The following is a 22,424-nucleotide window of genomic DNA, read 5'->3' as shown; positions in this document are numbered from 1 at the left end:
TTTTTAAAAAGTTTCCTTCGCTTTTTAGCCGTCGGTTTTCCACATTCACTACAAGCCTACAAAGTTTTCATTATAAATTTCGATTTCGAGTCTACCCTGGTCAAATATAGCATGAATGATTCAATTGTCTGATGTCTGAATTATGAAGTCTCATTTCAAGTAATAATATTATTTCGGCTTACCAAGCAGCGAAATTAACAAATTCATCCCCCAGTTCTCAATGTTGGTCTTATTTTTGAAGTTGAGCTTTCTCATGTGTTAGGGGAAACCCTTCTTTAAAACCCTTGACCACTCCACTTATTTTTCCCTGGTTATATTTTCAGGTTCTAAAGGAGTTTCAGTTAAGGAGTGAGGTAAATTAAGTTATATTAATGATAGAGAGTAGAAAGTATGGAAATTCTTAACTGGAAAAAGGGGTTATGATTCCTTAAAGACGGTTTAGGAATTATTTACAGGTACTTATAGGTTTAGGAGTTTATATTAATGGATAGAATATTATAGAGGCATATTATGAGGGTTTTCATTGGCGGGATTTCTATCTAGCATTTAATAACTTAAATACTAAAATAAGTTGAACTGATCTTTGAATAAATTAATTATATATTTTACATATTAAACATTCAACTAAAAATAATAAAAATATATTTTGGTTCATCTATTTAAATTCACTTTGTTCAGAGTTTTTATTATACATATTTGTTCCTAATGTAATCCCTATTATTATTTTAAAATGTAATCAAACTTTTTAAATTCTACAAACACTAGAATTGTTTTCATCCTAATTTCCACTCAAATATCATTATTATTATATAAACATATATAAGAAAACATAAAGTTTAAATACCTGCCAGGCACTTGCGTCCAAGGTAGCCAGAAATGACATATCCAACTCCTACGGAAATAGACGAAAAGTTGGAAAAGTTAAAGCAATTTTCCAATTTGGCCCCAGTGGCAGGTAGCTGCTGTCCGACCGACCTTCCGTCGGAAGTTGTTTGTAAAATCCAGAATGATGACAGCTTTCGCAGATGGCCCGATGAGTGCAAATTTATGTTAATCGTTTGCTAACGCGGCGCGGGGTTTTAACAAAATATGTTTGTAAATATACTCTCCGTGGATACGAAATCTTCACGTGCTATTGCCGCCGGAACGTTGAAAGTTCAGCATACAAATACGACAAAATTAGGTTTATTTAGTTTGGTAGTAACTTGGTTGAGAGCACGGCACAGCCTGAACTTGGACTTGACATCCGACTCCGCATCCGTATCCGTATCCTAGTCTGTGTCCGTGTCCGGGTCCGGGTCCGTGTCTGTCCAGTGAATTTCCGCTCCGGTTCTCGGTTTCCTGGCACTCGCACTCGCACTTAGAGCCAGAGCACTTGAGCCAGAGGTTCCGCCGATCGGGACTGGAGGAGGACTGCTGGAGCCAACGTCGTCGTAGTCGTTGTCGTCTGAGCCAACTTCCGTATCTCCTTTGTGGTTTTCGGGTTTTCGGCCAAAAGGATTTACCCTGCCCAGCTTACATTCCGTGCCGTTCAGTGCCGTTGAGTTTCCGACTGCTGCGAAGACCCAGCCGTCGGCTATGTACTGTTCCACCCGGGGGTGTATGCATGCAGCTTCTGTTGGTCACATCACATGACCCCCGACCCCAACCCTCCAACCTTAGCCCTCCCTCCCTCCTTCCGCTTCTCGAAGTCCGACCAAGATAGCGCGCAGCCTTCGTACATAAATACATGCATATATCCTGTACAATACATGATCCTTCGGCCTCCCACACACAGGAGAATACCCAGTAAATGGACATGTGTTTGGGTACATACGTATGTAGCTGCTAGCTACCACCTGTACATACCAACTCCAACTCCCTGGACTTCGGGGGGCGTACATGCGTACATCTGAGAATCGGGAGGACTTCATCTACATGCGGACAATATCTCCCGAGGAAATGGAACTTTGCAAAGTCGGCAACTGCTATGGCAACGGCAATGGTCTATTCTCATGTCGAGTGATAAGTGCATAATTACACCGAGTCAGTCATATATACGAAAGTAGATGTCTACACTCGATTCCCCGGGTATATAAATATTTATATACCTTGCCGCAACGCACGGGGAGAGGGGAGTCAGTATATAACGCACTGCTTGATTTAATATTTGTCTCACCCACTCCCTCCCTGGCCAGAAATTCGTTGGCCATGTCCTGAGGCGCTATATGTATGAGGTTGCCTATGTACTGCACTCCAAAAAAAAAGGATATCACTTTGAGTGACAGCTGAAAGGCATGTCAAGGTACTTAAAAAAAGAGGACGAAACATTTCAGGATATAAAAAACTTGGCCATAAATCAATAGAAGTCCCTCTGAGGAGGATATTTTTATTCGTCCAATTTAAAAAAAGCTTTTTATATTATGTCAATAGAGCAAAAATTTTAAAATTACAAACTAGATTCATGTAAAATAAAATAGGAGCCATAATATACTTAAAAGTAGGAGTTATCTGACATGGAAAATATAAGTAAATAGAAATCACTAAAAGTCCTTTAGTTCTTCCGACATTTAAACTTTATTGATCCTTGAAGTATTTCTTACTCTATTTTAACTTTATGAATGGGATATTAAATACCAGATATGTAAGGCTCTAATGGTGATCTGATATCTTTAAGAACATGCAGTTTCAACGTCTGAAAAAATTATCTTTTAGTATCCTTTTTCATAATTTTTAAAAATGAAAACATTTTTTTCCATAGTGTACCGATACTGCTTCGGTGTAATCCCGAAAACGGGGAGTTACAATCCCCTGTGTCACTGGCAACAGCCCCAATGTACACCCCTCCCTGCTGCTGCGGCTGCTTCTGCTGGGGCGGAGGTGGGTCAGGAGGAGCTGGAGGACAAGTGGGTGGAGCAGGAGGAGGAGATGGCTGCCGCTGCCCGAGTACATATCGCTGTTGGGGATGCTGGCAGAGTTTTCAGGCAGCGCGTTCGAGGCGGTATGTATCTTTGACTCACCCCCATGGTGGCTCGCTTTTTATTTATCTCGTTCTCTGTCCTGCTCAGCCCTCGCCCCGTCCTGCTCCACCTTTCACTGGCCAACTCTCTTTGCGTTCTCTTAGACAGCCGAACCGACTCTCTTTTTCTGGCGTACTTCACAGATACATTTTCAAATGGTGCGTGTCCGGGGAAAGGTGAGCGCTTGCATTCATTGTCGTGTAATGCTTGATTAGTTGCCGCTACCTTTTGTATTTGTATATTATTTTCAAAATAGAATGTCGCCTCAAAGGTGCCGCTAAAAACAAACTCTCTTAGTGGGACAAAAGGGTTTGTCATTTGGCGGGTTTTGCTGCGATATGTATGTGGAGTTAACTGAAGGATTTGTTTTTTCCTATTTGGATAAATTATTTGATTAAATGGTCTGTGCACTCTAGTTACATAGAAAAAAAACAATCATATTATTTCAATAACTCTATAAAATTTATTATTGTAAATTAAACTTCATAAATATATTTATGAAGATTTATTTATGACTTTATTTATCCATCTACTCTTTATTTAAGCCTAACTATAATTTAAAAAAAAAACAAAACAATATTGTTATAACAGAAATAAAAGCTAACAAGTTTTAATAATTCAATTTTTTATAGAAACTAAAATTCAGATGTTTATTTTCTGGATACTTAATAGAGTAATGTTTTGTTTAAATATTTGAAAACGTAAAGCAATATATTATTTATAGGCAGTAATTTTTTATTTGACTAATAAAAATTAAGTTTAAATATTTGGTCTGAGATACACGAGAAAATAATGGTTTATTTGAAATATTTGTGTCTTTAAGTAAGTGTTTATGTAGACTATACTTAAGTAGAATAAAATCTATGAATATCCCTCTGAATATGACTCGTATTTTGATTTGTATCTTGTGTAAATATTGCTAAACCATATTGGAAAAATAGTTTGTTAATGAAAATTTAAATGAGCATGAAAATGGGCATAACAATTATAATTATAATAAAATAATGATATGGTTAGTTAATGTGCATAATAATACGTTTAGCCACTGCACTCCCCACAGACTTCCACAGGCCAACACATGTGTTATGCTGTATGGATGCATGGACTTATGGATGTACCTGTGCTTACCTGTGCATTATTAATTAATCATACTTAAGAGATGGCCCTGCTCAGCCTCCTTGCACTCGAGCTGGAACTGGCGGTGGCCTAAATGTTGACCGCGCGTCATTAGTTCCCCCCACCACCGTCTGAAGAAGAGCAATCGAGAATAGATTAGTATTTAATGGCTTTTATATATTTATAAAAAAAAAAAACGAAAAAAGAAAAACTAAAAACCGAAGCCTCGAAAAACATTCAAATGCAATTGCAGTTGAAGAGTTGGGAGTTGCAGAGCCCCTAGGTAAAATATCCAGAGGCATCATCAGGCAAGAAGTCCAAGGGAAAAATTGTGGCCGGGATGCCCTAGGAGCACGTGCGTCCCAGCTACAGACGCACTCGCATGGGATTTCGAAATCATATATTTATATTTCCACTAATTCATTTTTAATAATTTGTTTGGTTCTGCGGTCCGTTGCTCATCACGCCCCGCGCTTGTGTGTTAATTATCGAGGCTGGGACAGCAAGCCCAACTTGGCTTTTGACTTTGCCTGGAACTCTCCAACTCCAACTCCGACTTCGACTTGAACTCTGGTTTCTGGATTATGGTCGGTGGTTTCTTCTTATGCCGCCAAGACAAACGAGTAGGGCCACAGCCACTCCAGGAGCAGATTTCTTCCCAAAAACAAGAAAAAATTTCCAGATTCCAAGATTCCGAGACGAACTGTGCGATTCGGTTTCGGGGGTGAGATCGACTCGTCTCAAATAATTTATCGTGCACGTCCAGAGTTTTGGTTTTTGGCTCTTCTTTTTGTCTTACACACTTGGCTAAATACATGGTTTAGGCCGAGGTTTATTTGCCGTCATCTACATATCATTAATGGTTGCAGTCGGCCTGCCCCAAAACTCAAGCTCCATCTTACAGGTCATATATTTCGGAGTGCACCTTTCAGAAGTTCACGAATATGTGAAGTTTTTTTCGGGATTTGTTTTTAAGAAGAATTATTTAAAATGAACACCATGAGAAAATTTTACCCTCAAGGGCAAGTCAGTAAAAATGAGGACATAACTTGACCCAAATTACCCGAGTGACATAAACCAGCTATGATAGTTCTTATAAAGTGTAACTACTAATTTGTCTTTCAAGCTTAAAGTTTGGAAATCTCATAGAATTTTTAACAATACTTTTAAAAGACTAGATTCTTGGCAAGTGTCAATCCCAAAAATCGAAGCCCATTTTAACTTCAATGTGAGGAACTTAAGTTGTCGGCTCCGACGGCTTCCAGACGTTCAGGCTTCCAGACGGAGGTGGAGCTTCGGGGCGCAGTCCAGAGTTCAGTCCCTAGACCCAGCATTCCTTGCACAGAAGGAAGTACTTGCTACCGCACCTTCTCCTGCCCTCCAGCTGCTCCATGGGTCTGCTTCAGCTGCTCCTCCCCCACCACAACCACCACCACTAGCACCGGCACCAGCACCAGCACCACTGCCTACATCGTGTTTGGGTACACTGGACGAAATCCGTCCTGATCGCAAAGAGGAGGAGTAGCGCACATAGCGCAAGGGTCCAGGGCCAGTGCCAGCCAATGACCACGAGCAAAAGTGGGAGTTGCTATAATTGTTTAATTATAGGATTTTGCTTGCTTGACTTTGCATTTTGTGCTCATAACTTTTGCGCTGAGTTCATGTTACCACAAATCGACTAACTATACGGCAATCCATATGCTCTCATAAATATGTATTATAGTTATATGAGAATTAATTCAATTAATTGAACACGTCACTTATTTTGGCACTTGTCTTTATAATATTTTTGAAGATTCAGTCGGGATGGGGTTACATTCGTTGCAAGATAACTTAATGGTAATCTTTATCGTTGTAAAAAACCATAAAAAAATGTATGGAAATTTCTTTCTCTCATTAAAAAAGGATAATTGCAATTTTGAGTGTTGCAAAGGCTTTCATCACTGAAATTTTAGCTCTTAATGAAGTCATGGTGTTAAATAAGTTAAATAAGTAACTGTGTTACTTAGTTACATTTTCACATTATACATTTTTTATTATTAAAATCTTTTTTAATTCATATTTTTAAATGAAATAAACCACCTGCTATAACTATTCTCATAGAGTATTTGCGAATCACCTTTAAAAGGTACATTTTTCATCATTCTTTCAGTTTTGACACGGGTTGCTCTCCTTGTTCTCCGCTTTATGGTATGGTATGGTTCTCCGCTTAGGTTAATACCTTCGTAACAAAATCTGCAATCGCTCCAGTGCTCGAGCTTTGGAGCCGGCATCGCCTCCGATCTTGCACTGCCAGTTCCCCGCCCCAACTTTTGACGACCTGTGTCGTTATGGTCCATGGCTCGGTGGTTCGGTGGCTCAGTGGTTGTGTGGTTGGATGTGGTTGTGCCAAGAATCAGTCGACAAGCCGCCGATAGAACGCGCACTTATCAAATCACAACAGTCGATGATCAGCTCATTATCATGCTTTCATCATTGAATATGTTATTGTTCAGGCATTTAATAAAGAACTCACAAGCAGTTTGTTTTAATAAATAGTTAAGAGATGCTTATCTTTTAAGTAGTACAAGCTTCCATCTTTACTTATTTCTTCAAAGTTAGCTATTATCCATTATTTATTGAACTAAAAATAGCTGGAGATACCCGGATAAGCTTCGTATTCTCCAGACAGTATCGTTATTTTTATGAAAAATTACAGAATCGGCAAGTAGTGCCATTTGACCAACATTAGAGTGCCGCATTCTTGGAATGCGCCAGAGATGCCTGACGTGTTTTTGCCGATCAGATCGGAGGCTTAAGATGCCGCTGCAGCAGCCCTTCCTTCTGCAGTCTGAAGTCTTCGGTCGTGTACCGAGAATTATGGCCACTAGCCCGTGCCAGACGCAACGCCTATGCTGGATGCTGTATAGACCGAGTACCGGGTACTGGGATGCAGGATGGTGGATGGTGGATTCTGCAGCCATGCAGCCTGGCCCGAGGCGATCATGTACGACCTGGACGGAGTTTGCAGCCGCCTCAAATGAGCGTCGATTCTGAAGGAAGGGGAGGAACGGAACATCGGGAGGCAGCCTTTGATGGGCGGCGGGCATATGTTGCGACATATCGGAGCTCCCAACCGACTATAATTGCCACAACGATCCACAGGGCCCCCCTCACAGAGCAGCCTCCTCCAGGACACAGGACAAGCCGGCCACTCGGTCAAGACACCCACAACAAGCCGTCAACGCCGAGGTAATTTAGTAGCAGGACCCTGCATATTCTAATATTCTTGTTTAAAATATACGTATACATATATATATACATTATTTTTGGAAGGAGGCGTGTCAGACTGAGGGCGAAATTGATGGGCAGTTTTGACTATGCTTTGAATACTTCAGACGTGACGTGAATAATGTGCACGATAAGGATCTCAAATACCGTCTTTCCGAGGGTAGTGCATGCAAATTTTCGAAGATTATGCGCCGATTACCAGCAGTTAAAGTGATTTGGAATATTGTATACAAAGTATTGGGGAATTTTACAGATTTATGTGCAAGCATTTTATGGAATTTTGAAGTCATTTAAAAGTAAGCAAAGTATTCTTATTACACTGACCAATTTCGGCCACTTTAACGTCATTTACCTTAATCGCTTTCAGTTGTTAACAAAGGGCTTTAAAGGACTGTCTATCAAAGGTATTCCACTCACTCATAAAACAACATCCTTTGAACTTAAAATTTATTATGTATTCAATCAATATTTTCACTGTCAGGCTCATTTGAAATTCAATTCGACCCACAGAGTGTATGCCCCGCAATCCGAACAGAAACTGAATAAATATTTTTTTAGAAATCTAAAAAGGAATTTCAGATTTTTATTGCATTGCCTTAGCTTTGTATTATTTTTCTCAGATTAATGACAGCCATTTTTCTTGCAAACTGGATTAGGATTATAGATATCGTGTACACTTGAGTGAAACGCTAATAAATGAATATTAGAACCTGTCTCATATTTTGTCATGTGCAAAGCCACATATGCATTTATTAATTGCATATCCCTCCCCGAAGGTTTCTGTTTGAATATTAAACTAGCACTTGCCGCAACGTTTTCTAATGGGATTATCGCTATGATAATGAACCGCACACCCTCCTGGCTTACCCAACCTGAACCCAGAACCGAACAGCCCGGACACAATCCGGGCAATTGGCTTTCCCATGACCAGATCCATATAAATTCACCCAAGTGCATAAGCCTCTGGCCCGTCTTTTGTGCGATCCTGGGCGGGAAAAGAGCAATTGTATTCGGGCATGAAATTCAAATACAAACATCGCGAACAATACCGTTTATGAACCTGTCAATCCGAAATTCAATTGGGATTGTGTGAATTGGAATCAGCATTGGATGGGATGTATCAATGCGATTGTTTAATCACTCGACACGACGGCATATGAATTGGCGCCAGCTGCTAACTTGTTACAAATTTAATGCCCATGAGTGCATCTGCGTGGGCACATATTTGCACAAGTACTCTCCATCTCTCCTAAACCCAAACTCAAACCAAACCTAAATACCATTTGTTTATACAAAGGCACATAATGAATTCTTCAAGTCCTCATATGGGTTTTTTTCTCACTCAAAAAAAGGAGAAATCCTCCTCGATGTTCTGTAAATTATATGGGTATTTTTCTACGATTGGATATACTTATGTAAGAACCATTTCCGTTCTTTAAGATCACCTGTATCTTATTGTCCTTGGTTGTCTTGTTTATCTAAAAGTTTAAGGAACCTTTTTATTCGGTTTAAAGGGAATATCTACTGGAAGAATAATGACAATGATTGGTATTGTGTTTTTTCTGTGGGAGTTCAAAAACTAAAATATAAAATAAAAAGTTTATGAACTATAATTTGAGTTTAACTTTTAAGTACTATGAAATTTGAAAAACTATAGTATCTTTCTGCCTACAATCTGTTGCTGTCTATTTTTTAATAACCCTAATGGGAGTTTTAAAAAACGACAACCAGATTATCCAACTTTTAAATTTAAAAACTAAATATATGTAATGCCTAGATTAGTTAATGCTTCTTAAAATTTCCATAATATATATTCCCACCCCCAAGTTCGCATTCATTGAATACCTACTCGTGTCTGTTTAAACTAATTGGGGGTGTAATAGAGCTATTAACCGCTCTGAATGACAACACCCCTGCTCTGTGGTCGTTTCGAGTTTAAATGTGGGCCAAAGGTAACACATTAACCGAACAATTTAAGTAATTGCAAGTGGCAGACCAATCCACATTCGCATCCTCATCCGCAACCCTCTTTCCGCCCGATTATGGCCCGTGGGGGTGGCGGCTAATTTAAACATCGATGTGCCTCGCGCTGAAAGGCTAAAAATGTATATTTTAATGACCGGCTTGGTCGAGTTGGTATGCCAACACTTGACAAGTGCACCGGGATGCAAACATGGCCCTTATTAGGCCCTATATAATTATGTGTATATCCTGCATGTGGAGAATTTTTTGTTTGTATATATTTTCACGGGCTAAATGTGTCAGAAGAGTTGACAGATTGCGTGGAATGACGAGAATTTTGACAGATGGCTGCTTTCCGATGCTGTTTTTTGATCTGACAATTTGTGTTCTCGAATTTAAAAATGCTTTGTTATCCTTCAGTGCGTCTTGTTTGACAAATAGCTAATTTAAATTTAAACGAAAAAGGGTGACGGATTAAAACGGACAAAAAAATACAATTTACATTTACAGTTTATGTCAATATTACTGTCACAATATTTGGGATTATCTAGATGACAAGACAAACCATTAAGTGTTCCAAGGCAGATTTTTATCAAACTGATTTCAAGGAGATAAAGATCGTAATAATTATAGTGTTTAAGTTTTTTTTAACTCGTTTGAATTTTTCCACTCACTCTTTTTGTGTCAATAACTAAACTTATGAGTTATTGGCACAAAAACTGTTCACTTTTTTGAAGGATTGTTTTTAGAACTAAATAAAATAAGAGTTTTTAAACAGCTTCAGTTTTTATTTTTCAATTTCCAATATTGTAGGGCCAAAACGTTAAGTCAACTTCCCTAAATGATTCCAAAAATATGAACATCTTTCCATAACAAAGCCAATTCGAAACAGAAATATAAGTATGCATTTTTGTGTCTCATTAAGAACTATCCATAATGTCCTGATATAATCGAAATTATAACATCCCTAGGCGTAAATTATGGGTTACCACATGTTGGCTCGACCTGTGGGTTGGAAAAAAACAGCAGAGCCCACGGGCAATTTGGTTTTTTACGCCATGGAGGGCGTTCCTGTACGATGGAGAAATTTGGGTATCGGCAAATTGTCACGTATCCCTCACCACACGGAATTTCCAACTTTGTGAAAATTGTTTTTTAGCAATCGCATGTTCTCTTTGGGGGGAGTCCCACTAAACAACCTTCTCTGTGGCGGGAAAGCGCCAGGAAATTGTAATTACAAATTTGTGTTGCAACCACTCGGCACGCATCGCACTCGAGTCAATTTCGGGGTGGTCCGTGGTTAAGCGACCGTGTAATTCACAATTCTCAACGGCAATGGGTCTGGCTACGGCTAGCTTTGCCCCTTCTGCTACTTGCGGTATGAAAACGTTTTAATTACGGTTTACACTTTCAGTTGGATTAATACGTTTGCATAAAATAGCTCCTCAACAATGCATTCGCTTTTTTTGTTAAATAAATATTATCTTGTCTATTGCAAGGATGAAAGGGTTTGCAGAATTTTAAATAAAGTGAAATTAATGTGTCAATAGAACAGTTCTTATAAACGTTTCCCTTGATTGATTTTATCAGAAATTTTTTAACACCCAAGTTAAGATTTAACTTTTAAAAATATGAACTCTTTGCCAAGGTTATGAGGAGCTCAATATATACAATATTTTGTCATTGTTTTTACTTTTATTATCTGAAGAATTAGGTTAGAAATAAAGTCTGAACAAGTCCTCAAGGTCCTTTTCATAATTTAGCATTCCTCTTTTTGTTTTTGAAATTACTTTCCCTCAAATTTAAATAACAGCATATGATTAATTTATTTTCCCTTTCATATATTTTTGGCTTGATATTTGTTTTTAGCCACAAATACAAAAAGGCACAAATTTCTTTACAATGATACTTTTTTTACATCCATACACTTATATAATTTACTCATTTATTTCTATGACTTGGTTAATCCAGAATTGTCTAGGAATTTTATTTAGGAAATGCTAACAAACAAAAGTGTATATGAAACTAACGAATATAATTCTATTTAGCACCCTCTTGATTTGTAGCTCCCGAAATGAAGACCAACAGTACTACGGGGACAATGTACATCCACTGTAATGAAAAAAATATTAAGAAGGTATTATTTTAATTGGCAGATCTTGCAGAAACATGGAACTTACGTATTTGGCAAAGAAGCCGCGGTTATCGCGAACTTCACCTCGTTCTCTGGCTTCGCGCTCTCGCTCCACCTTCTGGATAAAGCTCGCTGTGTCTGGAACAGGTGCCAGCTCTGCGTGACGGATCAGGACATCGGTGCTGAACTGTGTCTCGTCCAATTGATTAATGTCCTCCTGTTCGCACTCAATTGTTCCGGTGGGTGTGTCTTGGGAAGCAGTAATTCCTGTAACAAAGCCAGAGGGGTCCAGCGAGATCCAAAGAACATCCCTCAGTTGAGCCTGCAGGAGGCGGCAAGCCTTGTTGGAAGTTATGAAATTTGACTTGGCACCATTCGAGTAGACAACCGTGGCTTTAAGGCGGTAAAACTCATTCTGGCGGGCAAGTGTCTAAAATTCAAAGAAAAAACCTATAATTATTTTCCTGAACAGGGTATCGTATATGCGAGACAACTTTTTGGTTAGGTCGTCGCTCGCCGGTTGGGTTCATGGGTGCAACCCAATTCACAAGTTTACCTTCAACTGCTCCAGCTCCTCATCGGTCAATGGTGGCTGGGCGACGTTGGCCAAGCCGGAATTGAGACTGGGAATGGTGACATTGCCTCGGAATGAGAAGCTTTTAGATGTGGAGCCCAGCGAATGCTGCAATTCAATCGTAATCCAACTGTCATGCTCCAAAAAACCCTGCAATGAATAGCCTTTAATATAATATTCCAGAGGCAATATTAATCACTTACCCAACCACAGGCCACAAGGCCCAGCAGGAATATGAGGGCAAATCCCGGTTTTAGGTTCATAATTTCTCACCAAATGCAAAAATTTTTCAATTAAATGAGGGATGTTGATTTTCGACAGCCAGAAGAGTGTGACCAGATTTTCAAAATATAATTTTACCAATAATTTCGATAAGTCCGATAATGTGAACATTTTTTTAAATCATTTTAAATAATTTGATATTTTAATAAATTTAGAAGAATCTACGATGTTTCATAAATCTTGTTTATTGTTTTATATTTTATTTACTTTTTCCTAATTATTGAAATTAAATTGTAAAATTTCAAACTTTGAATTCGCAATCCAAAATTTTTACAGATAACTAAAATATTAAAGCCTTAAAAATTGTTTAACAATTTATTATCCAAATATTATTTTATTATCCAAATAAAATTGTATATTATTATTTATCTATTGAAGCTTCAATCTATTTAAGCTTATTTATTTTTAGGTTATAACAATTAATTTCATGCACTATTCAATACACTTTTCACCAAAATTTGTATTTTATTTTCAATAGTGGTTTTTACTCTCATTATGTTGGGACTTAGTAGGCCAGTAGAGAATTTATGAATATGGCAATATAGCAATAACTGCTGATCTAAAAAATCCCAACCATAATGGGGGCACACACAGATTTCGATTCGGAACTTCATTGTTCAAGATTAAAATACAACTGATCGAGCCCTTCGAATAAACATGATCTTTTATAGTCCGTGAAGAAATTAAAAATATCATAATACATAACGTAATAAAATATTCATAAGCAAACAGTGTAATACGATAGACATGACTTTGTAGGGTTTTAAATCGAGGACTACTGGTTACTTGAGAAAGCAATACGTCAGGCTCTATTGAGTCTTCGCATTTGGTGCCAGTTTTTCTGTTACAAGATTCAAAACATTGTCTGGTTATCGAATTATTTTGTAATTCAGCTTATAATTAGCTAATTCAGACTGTGTTAAGAGGTTACTTGAACTACTTCATAGTCGGGCATCGGGAGCAAGTTGATGTCACATAGACATAGGCCGACATAGAAATATCAAAACCGTAGTTCCAATTCTATCAATTTTCGAATAGGAAAATGTGTATAACTCGGCTTATACTTGGAAGATCCGTAAATGCCATACCTTCCCGGTTTGCGAACTCCGAGTAGCATCATTCCACATCAAAAGCTGGTAACAAAAATTTCGGCCTATTTTTCATAATTTTGTAAGGGGTACCATCATGATTTTGGCCAAAAATGGGACCAAATTTGGTTTGTTCATTATTTCCTATCTTTGAATGCAGATCGAAGGGAAATAGTTCTCTGATTCATAAATGGTATTCCGTTTTACGATTGGCTGGATAATAGTTACGATATGCACTAAAAACTGCATCAAAAGCTCGGATTTTGGCCAAACACATAAATGTCAAGGACGTTGTTACCATTTTTGAATTTTCTTGGAGGAAAAATGTTTATAACTCGGCTAATACTTGGAAGATCTGTAAGAGTCATACCTTCCCGGTTTGAGAACTCCGAGTAGCATCATTCCACATCAAAAGCTGGTAACAAAAATTTCGACCCATTTTTCAAAATTTTGTAAGGAGTACCATCATCCATCAGGGTACCATCATGATTTTGACCGAAAATGGGACCAAATTTGGTTTGTTCATTATTTCTTATCTTTGAATGCCGATCGAAAGGAAATAGTTCTCAGATTCATAAATGGTATTCCGTTCTACGATTGGCTGGATAATAGTTACGATATGCACTAAAAACTGCATCAAAAGCTCGGATTTTGGCCAAACACATAAATGTAAAGGACGTTGTTACCATTTTTGAATTTTCTTGGTGGAGAAATGCTTACAACTCGACTTATAATTGGTCCTACATAAATGTTATACCGTCTTCCCGATCTAAGAACCCCTATTAATCTCATTCTAAATCAAAAGTTTGCAACAAAAGTATGTGTTCATTTTTTTATTGAATATTTTTCTCTGAAAGTTTATTAAAAATACAAACAAAAGTTTTTAAACAAATAACTGTACTTTTTTTTATCAGTTAGACAAACGTTAACATAAAGAGACAACAAACTCTCGTAAAAAGTTGTTACTTTCCGGAAAACGTATTAAATCTGAGGGAATGTTGTACCATTTAACACTGTTTTTGAGTTGTGAACAATGGAAACACACAAATGTTCATTGTAGTTTAGATCTCGTAGCAACTGAAAATAAAAGAGATCAGTAACGGCGGTACTATTATTATAAATAACTAAAAGTAATACCTTTGGAGTTACAAACAAATACTGAGCTGATCCATGCTTAGTAGCTTCTCTGAGAAGTAAATCAAATATGTGACGCTCATTTTTAGCATCCATACCTTGGTTTATTTCATCAACACATCTGATATAGTAAAATAAGTCAATATAACATATTTAACTTAATTGAAGTATTCATTTTACCTGAAAGGCACATGAGTAACATGTTGCAACGATAAGGAGTATATTGCAATGGACACCGCCCGTTCGCCACCTGATTGAATGAATTTATCCAACGGTTGTAGTTGGGCACCTTTTCTAAACTGGACCATTATCTGGATTCCGTATGAGTCAAAGTCGTACTAAAAAATAAAAATAAGCACTGCCAAATAAAGTATATAATAATAACCTCTATTTGAAACTTACTTTGTCTGCCTTAGATAACACAACTTCACCAACGTATTCTATAGATTCCATAAATTCGCTAAACTTGGCGCTGATCGTTTCCACGAGACCATTTAACTTAGGTTCCCATTTATCGTATAGACTCGACATTTCAGATTCGATTGTCTTTTCCTCATTTGACGATTTCTTAATACGGTCTTGAAGATTTCTAAGATCGTTTTCTAGCTCATGATAGGCGTCGAGTGCCTGCAAATGAAACAATTTTAAAAAATACTATCATTGAATATTTTTAAAAAAACTTACTCCAGAATTAACGTTTTTCATGCATTCCAGTCTGGCCTGAAAATCGTGAATGGATTCACGAACTTGGTCCAAATCCAATGCATTCATATCTTGAAATTCCTTTTTATAAGGAAATTTCGAGCTAGTTGGGAGCTCGCCGTTACAGTTTCGCTGTATTTCAGTTTTCCTTCCATTAACAGCTTCCATTTGACGCTGCAGGTTGTCCAACAACTTCTTGTACTTATTCTATAAATAAAAATGATATGATGTCCTGCTTTTAATCTTTTTAAATTAAATTCTTACGGTGGCCTCATGAGTCTGCTGCTCAAGTTCCCTGAGTGCTTCTCCTTGGCTCTCATTTTCCACCGTATATATAGACAATACTGCTTGTGCCTCATTTTTTTCAATCGTACAACTACTTAGAGCTTCAAAACTATTCACAAATTTAGCTTCAACTTCTGCGAATTTGTTCATCTCCTTAAGCAAATCACTATAATGTTTACTTTTAATGGCGTCCAACGCTAGAATAATTTTGATTATTATATAATATTTGATTTATAAGAATTATTTACATACCGTCAGTTTTCCTGAGAGTATTCAGCTTATTTATAAGTGTATCAACTTCGTTTTTAAGATTATTAAAATACGAAACCTTTTGTTCTAATTTCTTTTTTTTCTCTTGTTCCTCCTTTGCAATTATTTGAATGCGCTCGAACTCATTATCGGTCATAGTTATGGCATTCTTAAGTTTGTCACATTCCTTCAAGGCATCAGAATGCATTTTTCGCACCGCTGCCAATTGTTGGGCATCTACTGCGATAAGTTGATTCTTTCCCCGGATTGTGCTCTCTGTTAGTATAGAATCTGAGCGATACCGAGATGCAGTAACTACAAAACGTTTATCACCTGAAAAAGTAAAAGATTTAAATATACTTTCTGTTTAATTAAAAGAAAATGTAAAGCATACCCCCGAAGTAGACACGAATATCCTTCGGAATAGACGATGTGTGATTGCTAACAGCATCCGAGCCGATGGGAATGTTATGAATTGCATAGGACGCGCACAATTTGTTTATAATAGGAAAAGGTCCATTAACAAGTTCCACAAGATAGGCATGGAAACCCAATGAGCTAATCAGGGAATATATTCATCAATAACATGTTACATAGTTTGATTTTGTTCAGAAATAACGTACCGCAGCTCACTTTTAGGAATAGTTGGGGTATACATGCATCGATTGGATGGAGCACAATATATAATATTAACACCCAATTTCTGCTTTACACAAAGCTCATTAATCATGTCGGACATATCCTCCTTATCTTCACAAGAAAAGGCCATCAAATCTCGCTGCTTGACAACATTTTCAAGATACTTGGCAGCATCAATATTTTGCATGGAAAGCTGGAAGCAAATTTGAAATATTTATTCGCCGAAATAAATTAACTATTACGTACCTCAAATATCATGGGATCGTAGACATTGCCTTTATACCTTTGCTTATTTTGCGCTAACCAGTTCATGGCCTTTGCTAGATTTGGATTTCTCAAACTGATCTCTTCAAGTTTTTGTGTTTTTACATTCTGCAGTCTGTCCATCCTATGTTTGTATGCTGTGATTTCCGGAATTTTCTCATCGTTCAGTTTGGTTTCGAGTTCTTTTCGCTTAGAATACTGTTTCATAGCTTGAGCTCGAGACGAAGACAATGATTCCTTAATAGTCTCAAGTTCGGCCATAACTGAAGCTTTGTTTGAATTAAAGTTTTCTAGCTCCATTTTTTTATTGTCCACTAACTGTTGTAATTTGTCGGCCTCCCCGGCACTTCTTACTGATCTTTGTATATTTTGCTGAAAATGAAAAAAATATAGTAAAGTAATTCCTCCTTTGTTTGGTAATATCATTATTCAAACCTGAAGTACGACTTGACTTTCACGGATTCTTTGCTTTATGGAATCCAGTTCACTTTCAAAATCATTCTTTTGCGCCTGAGCTTTATTCAATTGGCGAGTCTAAAACAATAAAGTGTAAGAAAGGAATTTTAATTTCCATTGTAAATTACCTTTTCAAGGACATCTTCCTTAAGCTCAATCTTTTTACTCTGAATTTGCTCCTGAGATCGAACTTTGGAATCGTATTGCACCTTCAACTCGTCGCTGATAGTTTTGGCCTGTTTAACGGATTCTTTACAATTCTCGGCCTTTTCTTCTCCAAGCTGTGCCTCCATCCACAACTTCTTGACACTAAATATCTTAAGCTTTTCCTGGATTTCCTGACGCTCCTTATACTGCTCCACAGACTGTTGCATCCTATGAAATAAATGTAAGATTTTGAAGCGAATTTACAAAGCCAAATGGTTCTTACTGTTCCAAACGTTTCTGCTTTTTCTGAAGATCATGTTTCTCCTTTTCGCGATCCGTATTGACGTTCGCGTGCTTTGTGCGCATCTGTTTTAATAAATTAAAACTTTTGGTGAGTTCGTCATCGCACACAGAAGACATGGTGTTAAGCAGCAGTTCTTGGGGATTCATTTTCGAAAAGTCCTGCAATTTTGAAATTAATAACCCAGAATATGTTGAGCTAAATGTATCTGTACCTGAACACGGTCTTGTGGCAAAAACTGGCACAAATTGCTGACTTGTATGTTGTAAGAGGCTACGGTGGCCAAGAAGTTCTTCTTGGTCGTGTTTTCGCCGTTTACCGAGTAAATGGAAGATCCATTTGAGTTGATAATCCTCCGGAAAGCTTCTGTAGTCTTGGCTGTCCTACCGTAAACTCTTACAACGATTGTTGCAGAGGTTTTGTTGCTTTGGATGTAATCCGCAACGCTCGAGGATCGGTCCAAAAGAATCGGTTCGCCTCCAAGGCCGAGAATGATGGCCGAGACGATGGTGGACTTGCCACTACCATTTGGACCGGTCAGAACGTTTAGATAATGCTTCGGGTGGAATGTTATCTCGCTGTAGGAGCTGGTGAAGTGCGAAAAAAGGCTTTCAGAAATTTGCGTCTTGAAACTATTGCGAAATTGAACTCACACGAAGTCCTTACAGTAAACCGACTGAATGCGGCCAACCAGCTTCTTGGGGCTTAAATCATTGTGTCCCGCCATGGCGAAACTTAACTTAACAAGGTAGTTAAATTGTTATTTGTTTCAAATAAACAAGTAAACATTTAAATAAGAATCCGCGCAATTGCAATTGTTTATGTTAGGCCTATTTACACGAAGATAGTTCGATTATAAAGTGCGATGAATATCGATAGAAAAAGGTGAATCAGTCTCAATTCGTAAAAAAATCAAATATTATTTTTTTGCCATTTAAATACAAACTTTATGATTCGATTTTTTATTTAACGTTCTAAAACTGGACTATTTTATTACAAATTTCAGTCAATACATTTATTTTAGTAGAATATAAAAGTTTAGTATGTAAATACCAGTATGTAAAAATGTAAATATACCATTCCTATACAAAGAATATCGATATATTGATACTTTTGTTATCAACAGTCCTAATATATTATCAACATTTATTTATTTTGATTACAAAATGAATTTACGCAAAATAAACGCTGTGACAAGACTTCCCGGCCTACGGACATGTTTGCCTTACTCAAAAGCTGCCAACGCAGAGCTGCCTGCCTCCATGGTCAACAACGAACCGGAGGAATCGTATCCCAATGCTGTGGATCGTTCCGGCCTGCTCCCGCAGCACAAAAATGTGCTCCTTAACACCTTGCCGTATGAGGAACCTCACTCCTGGATTCACTTGACGGAGAAATACCAGCGACAGGCTTATGGGCGCTATGGGGCCAAGAGTAAAGTTAATCCCAAAATCTGCTTCGATTCTGCCAAAGACCCAAGAGAGCAAGTTATGCAACTTGACACTCTTTTGAAAATGCTGGAGAAGAACCGGGCACAGAAGGCAGAGGAACAGCAGAAGATTCAGGATCGGGAAGATGACATTGCCAAGAAGATGGAAAAGCTGCAGCAGTGGAAGGCAGACTTGCATGCTAAGATCGCCAAACGAGAGGCCGATTCTGCGGCAGCGATAGCACGTAAGGAACGCCTGGTTGAGGAAGTGCGCCGGCATTTCGGTTTCAAGGTGGACACCCGGGACGAACGATTCAAGGAAATGCTCGAGCAGAAGGAGAAGGAGGATAAGAAGAAACAAAAGGAAGCCAAGCGGAAGGCCAAGGAGGAGAAGATGATGGCAAGATTGGTGGAGAAGACGTCTTCATAATGTTAATATAGTCGCTAACCAAACTGTTGTCTGTTATTAGGAGCCAGAAAATGAACAGAAATATGTTTAATATTTCAATTATAAAAATAAAAACTTGCTAAGAATCGCATTTGAATTATTTATGGATTGCACTAAAAATTTATTCAAATTATTGGCTACAACCAAAGCTATCACTAAGATTTTAAGTTCATAAACAATATTGTTAAGGTGAAAATCTTGGAAAAGATCCTATGACTTAACGAGACTTTTTCTTGTTGAAGCCAGTTCCGAACCTAAACTGTGCATGGATACTTTACTGTCACGACGACTGGTGGCGGCACTAATGCTTTGTTTCTTGATTACAAACTCTTCCTCGTTGCAGCTAACACAGCCATACAGATACTTCATGAGTTGACTGGATCCTAGCCGCTCAGCAATCTTTAATGCATTCTCCAAAGCTTCCCTTGTCCGTTCAATTTTATGGAGGGCGGCATTCGCTTTAATTATAAGTAAGACGCAAAGGAGACGCCATACATTGTTGTTGCAAAGTTTTGCCTCTGAAACAAAAATAAAGCGATTATTGAATTTAAAATTAAGATTTAATTTGAATTAGGCTAACCTTGGATTCCTTTACGAGCCGCAAAGCAGCACTCGTCAAAACGATTCGATTGAAGGTGTGCGACTCCAATTTGATGCATTAAGTAAGCTTTTTCAATTGAGTACTTCGCAAAAACTAGTCGCTTTTCGAATCGGCTTATTGCTTTCCTTTAGGGTTTTAATTTTGCATTTAATTTTCAATTTAAATAGGTAACTTTTAAGATATCTATTTACCGAGACTTTACCAAGGCCGGATCAGTTAAATCTGAACTTTGATGAGTGGTACGATCCCCAAATACGAAAGTTGGCACATCCAAAGACTTGTCCACGGGAAAGTGAAGCAAGCGGAGCAGGGCGTTCTTTTGTTGAAACCGAAAATTTTTCGGAACCCATAATTGATCCGTATGGGCCAACGCCAACGTGTTGTACACCTCGTTCAGGAACTCAAATTTCCATGGCATAGTCCTATTCGTTTTCAAAACCACATAATTGCCCATAACTTCCTCAACATAGGCCGACAGTTTCTAGTAAAGTAATATTTAAGTATTTCTAATAAATAAATATATAAAATATATTTAAAGACTTCTTACCGCTACGTTGTTGGATTTTCGAAGAAATTTAATACTTCTTAACACCGTAATCATATTACGGCGGGTTTGGTACTGGACTCGGTATAGATAGTGCTGTCGAAATTTTTCCATTAACTGGGGGTTTGTAAACTTCTTATGACGGACATAGAACATGGGAGATCGTGCCTCCAGCATTTTCTGAAAATATTAATCAAATAATTAACATTATGGATGCGTTTATTAAAGATGATAGTTATAATGAAACCAACCAGAAATGTTTTGACTTCGGCATACTTTTTGCTAGTAGTCGTTTTAAGAAACTCGCTTGAGTTTTTGCACTGACCCAAGAGCAGACCAGGATCACTAAAATAATTAATATTAAACAATATGTCTAGTAGAAAAATAGCTTTTTTTACTTTCGTATGTGCTTTAGGAATACCACATCCACCCAAGACCTGTCTATGAACATCTGGTTAAATACATCGAACGCTCGGGCCCTTCTAGCAACTTCAAGGGGGGATAATAATTCTTCCTGAAAAAAAGGATAAATATCTTTGGTCTTTGACCTGAAAGGCTCTACCCGCAATGACTTACATCAATTTCTGGAATGCTTAGAACGTCGCACTTTCCCTGATCCTTTAATATTTTCCAAAGTGGTCGGACATCCACTTTAGTTTTCAACTCTCTCTGCTCCTTCTCCCTTACAAATTGACAAATAGCTTCATTTTCTCGCAAAAACTCTGTCATTGCCGGGCCACAAGCATCGTTAATAGTATCGTCGACCTAAAAACAATGTTTAAGACATGGAAAAAAATCTGAAGAGATAAAAAAATGTGGGACATCGTACCACAACCAGACGTCGTTCAAATATTTTCGATTTGTTCCCTGTAAAGAGTCGAGCATTGTTGTGCAGTTCTGCCTTGGATTTTGCAAACTCATTTAACTCGTAAAGTGCATCGCATACTTCCAAATTGACAAGGGCATTATCCTGATTCATGCTTTTGAGAATCCCTAGAAGGCATCAAGGACATTGTATTCGTAATCATAATTTTTATAAAATAATCATACGTTGGGCTTGTAAACTATCGCTGAGGGCCAGGGCAGGAAGAGCGTTTCGTCGTCGGCTCTGGCTCCGGAGCCACAAAGTCACGTGATCGTTGGGAGACAGCTGCATAGCCTTGTCGAAATAGTGCATGCCAAGATTTTCGCGACGCCTCCGGGAGTAGTACGACCCCCAATCGCGGTATATACCCTGCTCTATTTCTGGGCTCCAGTCCACCTTCTTCCATACTGGAATGGCTTCAGCAATCCCAGAAGCCTGAGGAGCATCCGTGATTATGGAGGTCATCTTGAGTGTTTAATTATATTTTTTTCTTTTTCGTTGGGTTTTTTGTAATTTTTTTTTTTATTTTGATGTTTTTTGAATGAATTCGAAATTAAACTGAAGCTAAATTGTTTGACCGAAAACTACATGCTGAGCAATTGTTTCAAAATATTATTTTTTTAAAATGATGATGCAAGAATCCTTCAAGATTCTGGTAAAAACTGTTGTACCCCTGTAAGAGGGTAGTGAGAAAGCTTGCATTCTGTTGCGGCTTACCAGATTCTGAAGCACATTGATTTGCCATCCAGCCACAGGTAAAAACCAAAATTAGCTCCCACATGCAATAATCAAATTCCACTGGCGAGGCGCGAAGTTCGGCTTCAACGCCTGCGCACTCACCTGTCGAAATGGCATAGTTGGTTTGGTCGCCAGTTGGTCAGGATACACGGGCCATATGCAAACAGCTGGCCAACACTCCCGTATTTCCAATTGAA

At 38.1% G+C, this 22,424-nt stretch overlaps 6 protein-coding genes across 7 annotated transcripts in view; 2 read left to right on the top strand and 4 right to left on the bottom strand.

Moving 5' to 3' along the window:
- Positions 1-1,567, bottom strand: part of LOC6506369 (transcription factor AP-2-epsilon) — a 29,587-nt gene extending 28,020 nt beyond the window's left edge. The window contains exon 1 of one of the 2 annotated variants that reach the window (XM_032453957.2): positions 845-1,567. In XM_032453957.2, coding sequence (XP_032309848.1) covers positions 845-883 — 39 coding nt within the window. In that variant the 5' untranslated portion in view covers positions 884-1,567. The remainder of the gene's footprint in view (positions 1-844) is intronic. The other variant, XM_032453958.2, reaches the window with a different exon arrangement.
- A 314-nt stretch (positions 1,568-1,881) lies between these two features.
- LOC116655734 lies at positions 1,882-3,538 on the top strand. Its single transcript, XM_032453589.2, has 3 exons — positions 1,882-1,996; positions 2,741-2,980; positions 3,048-3,538. Exons 1-3 carry the CDS (start codon positions 1,882-1,884, stop codon positions 3,101-3,103), a joined length of 411 nt encoding a protein of 136 aa, XP_032309480.1. The 3' UTR covers positions 3,104-3,538.
- A 7,737-nt stretch (positions 3,539-11,275) lies between these two features.
- LOC6506368 (ER membrane protein complex subunit 10) lies at positions 11,276-12,418 on the bottom strand. Its single transcript, XM_001957976.4, has 4 exons — positions 12,259-12,418; positions 12,038-12,205; positions 11,528-11,911; positions 11,276-11,459 (listed from the first exon to the last, which is right to left on the bottom strand). Exons 1-4 carry the CDS (start codon positions 12,316-12,318, stop codon positions 11,388-11,390), a joined length of 684 nt encoding a protein of 227 aa, XP_001958012.1. The 5' UTR covers positions 12,319-12,418; the 3' UTR covers positions 11,276-11,387.
- Positions 12,419-14,243: 1,825 nt separating this feature from the next.
- Positions 14,244-18,476, bottom strand: LOC6506367 (structural maintenance of chromosomes protein 5). The gene is made up of 15 exons (XM_001957977.4): positions 18,256-18,476; positions 17,817-18,189; positions 17,585-17,763; positions 17,283-17,529; positions 17,134-17,232; positions 16,681-17,070; positions 16,419-16,627; positions 16,190-16,353; positions 15,799-16,128; positions 15,526-15,743; positions 15,244-15,468; positions 14,962-15,186; positions 14,740-14,897; positions 14,563-14,680; positions 14,244-14,502 (listed from the first exon to the last, which is right to left on the bottom strand). Exons 1-15 carry the CDS (start codon positions 18,327-18,329, stop codon positions 14,407-14,409), a joined length of 3,105 nt encoding a protein of 1,034 aa, XP_001958013.1. The 5' UTR covers positions 18,330-18,476; the 3' UTR covers positions 14,244-14,406.
- Positions 18,477-18,684: 208 nt separating this feature from the next.
- LOC6493568 (growth arrest and DNA damage-inducible proteins-interacting protein 1) lies at positions 18,685-19,570 on the top strand. Its single transcript, XM_001957978.4, has one exon. It carries the CDS (start codon positions 18,769-18,771, stop codon positions 19,459-19,461), a length of 693 nt encoding a protein of 230 aa, XP_001958014.1. The 5' UTR covers positions 18,685-18,768; the 3' UTR covers positions 19,462-19,570.
- LOC6506366 lies at positions 19,566-22,067 on the bottom strand. The gene is made up of 9 exons (XM_001957979.4): positions 21,675-22,067; positions 21,454-21,617; positions 21,201-21,389; positions 21,023-21,138; positions 20,876-20,969; positions 20,628-20,804; positions 20,272-20,561; positions 20,060-20,205; positions 19,566-19,997 (listed from the first exon to the last, which is right to left on the bottom strand). The coding sequence occupies exons 1-9, from the start codon at positions 21,952-21,954 to the stop codon at positions 19,690-19,692; spliced, it is 1,764 nt and encodes a 587-aa protein (XP_001958015.1). The 5' UTR covers positions 21,955-22,067; the 3' UTR covers positions 19,566-19,689.
- Positions 22,068-22,424: the final 357 nt, after the last annotated feature.

This window comes from Drosophila ananassae, chromosome 2R (assembly GCF_017639315.1).
Source record: "Drosophila ananassae strain 14024-0371.13 chromosome 2R, ASM1763931v2, whole genome shotgun sequence".
Classification (NCBI taxonomy): domain Eukaryota; kingdom Metazoa; phylum Arthropoda; class Insecta; order Diptera; family Drosophilidae; genus Drosophila; species Drosophila ananassae.
This window is presented reverse-complemented; position numbering and strand designations above follow the sequence as displayed.